At 34.7% G+C, this 8,827-nt stretch overlaps 1 protein-coding gene across 1 annotated transcript; it reads left to right on the forward strand.

The window, feature by feature from the left end:
• Nucleotides 1–5,197, forward strand: LOC132545069 (G protein-activated inward rectifier potassium channel 2-like). The gene is made up of 3 exons (XM_060208736.1): nt 1–184; nt 3,338–3,798; nt 4,274–5,197. Exons 1-3 carry the CDS (start codon nt 1–3, stop codon nt 5,195–5,197), a joined length of 1,569 nt encoding a protein of 522 aa, XP_060064719.1.
• The last annotated feature ends 3,630 nt before the right edge of the window (nt 5,198–8,827 follow it).

Consider the following 8,827-nt stretch of genomic DNA (forward strand, 5'->3'; position numbering starts at 1 on the left):
ATGACCTCAACAGGTCAGGAGTTCGGTATGTTCTATATGTACAAAGACGCAAAACCAACCGTTGAAAGTCGCTACCCTATATTGGAATATGTCAAACGTAAACTTAAAATCGGACAGTTTGATCCAGAAGACAACAGAAAGGCGTTGGTAAAGAAAACTGGACATTACCGTGTCAAATACACAGGTAAGTAATGTATTAACATTTATACTACGTATTTATTTTAATCTGTAAGCATGTATAGAATGTCAGTAATTTGCAAATATTTATAGAATGTATGTATCAAATAAATATTTAAAATGTATTTAATTATTATTTGTGACGCCGTGAAAATAAATTTGTAAACTGATTATTTTCGTTTAAATTCAAATAATTTATCAACAGTGAACACAAACCGAATTAGTTTGAATAGTAAAATACTAACACATCTCTGAGAGGAAAAATACGATTAAGCGTTCTCATGTGCACATTTTAACGTATCAAATTTAATTTAATTTAATTATCAAACAATTTACATTTTTTTTTCATAAAATATACAAAGTGTATCCATGCTTAACAGGTGCGAAATTTTATTCGTTTGCTTAAAATGTACAGAATGTGTCAGCTTACGCCTAAATGTTGTTGGGTTTTTTTTTCAAACCGACGGATTCCTACTTTTATCATTTCCTACACAATATATGTTATTATTTCTTTCTATTCTTTAATTGCTGTCACAAATTCTTTTAAAATGACCAATACACTAGAGACTGTACTAGACTTGTCATGCAATATTCACATCTAAGAGATATAAGCTGTACCAGGAGTGCCTGCATGTTTACTGAGGATAACAAAAATATTCGAGTTTTGAACAAGTAATCTTTGAGATAGTTAGATGATGCTATATCAATACATAAGTTATATAAATTTTATTCGGATCCTAATGGCCTATAAACGAGCGTCACTTCAAAATATAGCTAGACGACTAATTAAAATATTTTATGTGTACTCAATATATCCGATTAGGATTTTTAATCACGTGTTTAATTTTAGCGCTAAATATGATTGATTAAATAATCGCTGCAGCCGTGTCATTCCAAATGTAATTAAAAATATATAGTACATAACGTTTGAGACAATAACGCTTTAATTTAATTCTATAGAAATTTAAAATAAACACAGTAGAATGAATAAAACTCATAAGTGATGTAATGACCTACATTGAAAAGTCAATGTCCCAAGAGCGATTGAGGAATACCCAAATAAGTACAAAAAATAATTGTCAAAATCCAGAGGGTAAGTGTACTAATACAAACATTAATCAATTTCATAATTTATGAAAATCAAAGGTTTTAAGGACATATGAGTTTGTTTTTTTGCATGTATTAGCAGTTATATGAACATAGTAACGTTAACACGTTTATAGCATCGACTATAACTAAACACTAAAAACGGCGCTCGTCTTTTTACCTTGTGTTTGTTTGACAATTGGTGAAAACCGGTTATTTGAAGAAATATGTCTCTAGCATCACTGACGAGTCCTGAAATGACGAAACAGCTGTATGATGCAGTTTATTGTTTGGTTCATTTGTCACTAACTCTAAATTTATATTGAACGATGCTTAGCAATTGTGTTTCTTTTAAGCAATCACCATTAGTATCCACTAATTACTTGACCATGCTGTAAACGATCTTTGATATATTGGACGGTTATTGGTGTGTGTATATATAACTTTCCATGACGGCAAGTGAGACATTGTATTTAATGTAATCGTCCGACCGTAGATCAGGACATTGTGACAACACTACGATTATTGGCAATCAATGTCGCTCTATTGATGTTACGATAGTGACACCAGTACGGTTATAGCTGTGTATTTGACTAAAGTGGCGGTGGGTTACAGGTAATATTATCTGTATTCGGCAACAGGTATAATTGTAAGGTTAAGCTGGCATCCGTTGTATTATTTGACAATAGGCACAACAGATATAATATTTGGAAGGACAATTTTGAATTCACTTCATTTTGAATTGTCCTTACACCGAGTTTAATTTGACTCTAGGAACAACAATTAATTCTTGGAGGAAAATATTATTACTAAGTATACCTTATTTTTAAGTGTTTCAAGTGCTGAAAGATTTTCATAATCACAGGTTTCGTCTAAAGTTGTTCTTTTTTCTTCTCTTTGTTGCGTTTTATCTGCTTATAAAGATATAAGCTTAGTTTAAACTCTCATCTTTATCTGATTAAGACCTGTCTTAAATCACCACCTAGAATATCATCGTATCAATAACAAATAGATGAAATACCAGAAACATTAGGGTTTAATTAACATATATTTGACACGCAATAGATACAGTATGTAATAAGAATATCAATATGTCTTTCTGCAGATTTTTCTACAGCAGTATCCATATGTTAAGATTTCATATACTATAAGATGACATCACTGTGTATATTGTGTTACTAAAATATGTATTTGACAACAAAGTTATGACGTCATTTTTAATTGTTTTCATAGGGCATAGTGATCGTTATTTTTAAACAAGCAAGTTCTGCATCTTTGATAAAAACAATAAAGTTAAAAACATATTTAGAAAGAAGTTCTTGGAATAATTTTTTTCGCTGAAAGCATGCTTTTAATGTTCAGTTATGTGAAAGAGTACAAACTGCTTTTGTTATCATAAGTATATGACTGTTTCCATCAAATCACATTAAAACATTTTCACATAAAATTCAAAATACTGATTTCCTTTTGCGCTGAACCTATCAACCTTGCGTGGTAAGATGGTTATAATACCGAGGCGTGGTTCATGGAGTTCATAGGAGATCTCTTTACGTAACACATTGTAAAGCTAGGACTGATCTTTTTATCATTCTACTAATTCTTATTAAGTAGCACCATTCTCTGGGCTTGAGGGCAAATTATACTGATATCTGTACACGCGTTCCTCTCGTGAGAAATATTACTCGGCTGATTGACACCCAAGTAATTCCTAACACTTTTCATGATTTTTTTTTATGTACAGAAACAGTTGCTTGGGTTTCAATGTCAGAGATAAGAGATACCACAATCGGAATTACCTAGTAGTATTATTTAGTGCGGACTCTGACAATTTCCTCACTTTTTTTCTATAAAAGCTAAGACAATATGGTAATGGAAAACTCGTTCTGGGTTTTGTCTTATTTTCTTATGTGTAATTTTCTTTGAAACACAAGTAAATGTGTTGCAGAAAACTTACCATCCTTTCATCTCTCACGAGCTTAATAATTTGCGCGATTTATCAAAAAGATATAGCGTGCGAAGACAGCCAAGCTATGTTTTGATAATTATTAACATGGTATTCACTTCGACTTTTCAGGACTGAAAGAATTCCGAGGACTTTTCTTAAGGGATCTGTACATCACACTCATCGACCTACAATGGCGGTATGTTCTCGCCATCGTCTTCAACATGTATCTCGTCACGTTCTTCTTCTTCGGTGTATGTTGGTATTGGATCATGGCTAGCAATGGCGACTTCGACCATATCAACGACCCCAACTGGAAGCCTTGCCTGAGCGGAGTTTACACATTCGCCGGCACTCTCATCTTTTCCATTGAGACGCAGACGACGATTGGGTATGGTTACGCTTATCTGAATTCGGATTGTACGAGCACCCTAGTGTTGCTGTTCATACAGATCACGTGCGGAATATTGATGGAGAACCTGTTGCTTGGCTTTGTCTTCGTCAAGTTTGCCCAACCAAAGCGCCGACAGAAGACCATCGTCTTCAGCAAGACCGCCGTTGTTAACCAGGAAAATGGCTGTCTCTGTTTACAGGTAAACGCAATTTTCAAACTTACTTTTACTTTTCTTTGCTGTTAATGGTTCAGATCTAATGCAAATCTGATTTTATCAGCTGAGTTCGTTGATAAAAACCAGCACTAGATCCTTTTAAGGACTGTTTTTAAGTTCAGTTTTAGGACTGTTTTTAAGTTCAGTTTTAGGACTGTTTTTAAGTTCCGTTTCAGGACTGCTTTTAACTTCCGTTTTAGGACTGCTTGTAAGTTCCGTTTTAGGACTGCTTTTAAGAAGCGATCGCTGATTTAAGACATAAAGTCCTACATATGTGCATGTATTGTAATATATTGCCACCCCAGTAATCCCAGACTTACAATTGTTTTTTTTAAGTTGATAAAAATGTTCAATATTACCATCTTTCATTCGTCAATGTAATGACTTTTTATGTTTGATGTACGTTTAGTGTATCAATAATAAAATATATTATTACGATACTCTAATTTTCCACACACAGGTCCGACTTGGCGACATGCGACAGAGCCATTTGCTGGACGCACGAGTTCACGGAGTCCTCACAAAGAAGCACGTGACCACAGAAGGCGTACAGTACCCGCTTTATCTACACGACATGGAGTTCCATGCTCAGGGTATGGGAGAAAGGATAGTTCTGATGTGGCCACTTATCTTATCCCATAAAATCACTTCCGATAGCCCGTTTTGGAACATCAAACCAGCCGACCTTATGAGCGATAAGTATGAACTCATCATTTATGTAGAAGGCACCATAGAATCTACTGGAGAGTACTGTCAGGCTCGAACCTCATATCTTCCTACTGAAGTCCTCTGGGGACACCGGTTCGACAGGCTTGAGGAGTTTGATTCCGGCAATGGTAGATGGGAAGTCGACTTTGAAGGTTTTCATGACGTAATCTATACGACAAACATCCGTCATAGTGCAAAAGAACTGCATGATATGAAATTCAATCCTACCAAAGATAAGGCCAATGAGGGCGCTACAAGTCCTAACCGTAAGACACCAAGTCCTCCACTCTCAGTTTCCCTTCACACTATACCATACGATGCCCCACCCACGTCAGATACCAGCAACGACATCACGGACACAACGACCGCACAGGAAGGATCTTCAATTATGCCGGAAATGACGTCAGAAGACGAAATGGAAAACTACATGCACACAGTTTTGAGTACTAATTCTTCTGGGAACGAAGACGAATGTGAACCAACAGACAGAACCGCCTCGCCAGACACAAATGCTAAGGAGGATGTCTACACAGAGATCCACAGCGACCTCGGGAACGGTAACCTAGGCGATATACAAGAGGAAGATGAGAACGACATGCTAGCGCGGTACAAGTATGCTGATGCCGACGACGATGATGACGAGGAAAAATCAGATGATGAATATCTGTCGTCTTGATATCTGTTCATTTGATGTCGTGTGAAAACTATTGAACTAGCGGATAAGTCTGTCTAGGAATGCAGAAACAACAATATTGGTTTATATAATCCTGAGAGATTAAAGGACTCTAGTGTGTTTGACTTAAGGTTTTCTCCGGATACGATAACACAAATGTGATGAGGAGGTTTTACTATAATGCAAGGGGTATCTAAAGGAATTGTAATAATATGTACAGTTATTCATATAGATACAGGGTTGTCCTCAGTTTAATTACAATATCGTAAACGAGCATAACTAAGGTAGTGTTATAATAACTCGAAATCCGGGCTTACAGTCTTGATAATATATATTTTTAAAAAATCCCACGATAGTTCGTTTCGCTTAATTACGAACTCTTCCGAAATTGAGACTTCTTCCTCCTTATCATCTTAATTCCGTTTTTTTAAATAAAAGAAACTATCAGAACGGTAAATAATCTTGAATAAGAATTCCAATCGCTATTGTTCAATAAGTGAGATTGTGTCGATTTTGTTGTGATGTAAATGTAGTCCCGTATCCCTATTTACTTGTATATATGTGGTTTCATAATACGATTTTTTTATTGTGATTGAACGAGAGAGATCACTTGTTGAGTGAATACATCGTGATATGATATTGATTAATCTTAGGTTCTGTTAATATCCTTAATTATGACGTCATACTTGACGTCGCCGTTGTCTTGACAACGCGAGAAATGGTGCCCGTTGTTATAACATTGTATTTTGGTGTCGATGAAACGGGACGTTCATTTTTATGAATTATGACATAAATCTACGTCGGTTATCATTTTTTTGCTTTACGTTAATTAATATCCTCACGTGCACTCGTCTCAGCTATAGGATTACACGTTATTTGTTTATCGATAAGCAGTCATTTCAGTCCAGCTTTCCTTCCATAAAACACGAGTTTTGCATATTTTCTCTGAAAAATGGTCAGAGATGGTGTTACTTACACAATTTCAATGACGAATGAGTTAAATAATAATAGAGTTACCCTGGTGATTTTGGAGTGTAGTTTAACATCCTCGTTACCAGGAAATACTCATCGATCAGAATTACCCAGAAATTACTAGAAAAGTTGAAGTTAAATTCGCCCTCGTACACATCTCTGTGGCATACCACTAATTATATTTAAAGTCATATAGGAATCGCTATTGAATTTGCTAACATGTCATCTTAAGCATCTAATACCTGATAAATATACTTTATCCTACACAATAAATATACTTTATCAAGTCTTTACTTTGTCAGTTCCCTTCGTGCAATCCACATATTTTTACGAATTGCATGAAATGATAAAGCAACATGTAAGGGACATAACTGTGGCTCAAACTGTGTTAATACACGTTATTATAAAACGGCTCAATGTTTCTTTGTTCAAGGCTACTGTTATTTAGATTGGTGATGTAGTATGTTGTTATTTATATCATATAGAAACCGATCAAAATTGTGTACATGTGTAAATGAATGTTTATGTATCAATAAATAAATGATTGGAATAAATAATCAACAAGACATTTGTAATTCTTTACAGACATTGTACATGTAGATGAAGAGCACCTGTTTTAGAAAAGTCCTCTTTACAAACGAGAAATCGCTTGATTAGAGGTCAAGGTCACGTGGGCAGAAGTCAAGACAAGACTGAATAATTTACTGTTGAAATTTTTTTTAATAATGACATTTGAAGCAAAATTGATCAGAATCACAGGAAAAGTTGCATGGCTTCAGATCACGGTCATCAGGTCAAAAGTCAAAGTCATTTTTATTTTCAACATTTGACTGGTAAATATCAATTAATGATATTATGTCAAAATTAACCAAAATCATACGAGGGAGTGCTTGATCAAAGATTTCAAAGTCGTCGTTATATTTTGTATCTCTTAACTGAAGTTATTCATACGAGATTTGAGCAAGACTCACTGCAATAATTACAGATGAGACATCGATCGATATTCCTACTGAAATTGAAGAAATATAACCGTGTCTACTTAAAGCATAAATGTATTTGTCGTAATGTCCAAATACCATGACGTCATGCCTATTGTCTGCAGTCATTCTTCATGTAGGTTTGTCTTCAGTCAGTATTTATGGTCCCCGTACAGACAGTTTTTCAAGTTTCGTATATAAATTACACACCTGAATTTTAAACCACCAACAATGCAATGGGTCAACACATCAGCTACATGTATTTTGACTGTAAACGTTCGCCATTTCTTTCAACAAACTACTAATGACGTCATAATGGTCACACGTCGGTTGTTATTGACTGTACCATGACCTTACACTCTATAAACCAGTAATGTGCTTTCTCGTTAGTATTAAGTGTATTGAATACATTTCATGATATCTAATTATGATGCCGAGGTGAAATCAGGACTCCTCAACTATCAATTTTTTGGGCATTTTAAATATAAGAACAAAAATTACAATAATAATAACTTAATAACGAAATTTTCAAAGAAATACTTTTGGGGGTAAATAGTAGTTTCGGTAAAAGGTCATAACTCCATAAAGTATAGGTATATATATTTTTTCAATAAATATTTCACTAAGACCATGACAATCTATGTTTATTGAGTAAAACAATAAGTCTTGAGATTATATGTTGATTTTACCTAGGCAAGAATTCAGGGTTTTCAAAATAATGTTCAATGTCTTTCACACACACAATGAAATAGCTTATTCCTTCAACAGATTTTTGTTGAAGGTTTATTGGAAAAACTTAACAACATTCACATAATCAATGTAAAACAAGTTTTGAATTCAAGAGGGTCATGACCCTTCACGGCCAATGGATGGACAAATCCACAGAATTCGCTGATGGTAGTATGATAAATCTGACGAATTCTAATTTTGAACATTCCTTGAAAGTATGAAACTCATCAATGGTAGGGTCTGTGCATGATCAACAGTAGCACCATAATGTTATATAATAACTACTCTGGTTACCATGTTGAAGTTTTGTTCAGACTGAAAAGTAACAACAAATCATTTCTTTCTTTTCTTTAAAAAAACAAATTTCAAATATTTTTCTCATTGGTGTGAATGAAACATGAGAAGTTCAGACTATTTGTTGTAGACGAGTTATGTTGGATTTTGGAACAAAGCGTTAAAATAAGACTTGGTCGGGACAATCTCCGGATTACATCATACTTGTTTGATATTGCCAGTCCCTGATAATGCTTCAGGACAAATTTGGTTGAAATCTACCAAGGTATTAAGAAGGAATAGTGTTTTGAAGCAACATATTGACTAACTTTCCCATCTAGATCCCCACCTGCCCCCAGGTCCCAAGGGGTTAAATAAACTTTCTGAATTTAAGGAATATTCCCCAACCTTCAGTGATGTTTCAGTTCAAATTTGGTCACAATACAATGTCTAGGCGTTTAGCATTAATAGTGTTTTAGAGGAAAAGTTTACGGATGGCAAACGGTGCACGACAGGACAATACACATAAGCAATAGGATCTTGACCTTTTGGGTCAGATGACCTAACAACAGAGGTTAAATCTACAGTGTGTATCTGATATTTGGTTGTATTCTGTTACATCTCAATTCACAACATGCACTAAACAATACACACAACAAACTAAACAGAGACAATATTTTTT

The sequence above is a fragment of the Ylistrum balloti genome, unplaced genomic scaffold (genome assembly GCF_031769215.1).
Source record: "Ylistrum balloti isolate Yb309-2 unplaced genomic scaffold, AGI_CSIRO_Ybal_v1 Utg369822, whole genome shotgun sequence".
Lineage (NCBI taxonomy): Eukaryota > Metazoa > Mollusca > Bivalvia > Pectinida > Pectinidae > Ylistrum > Ylistrum balloti.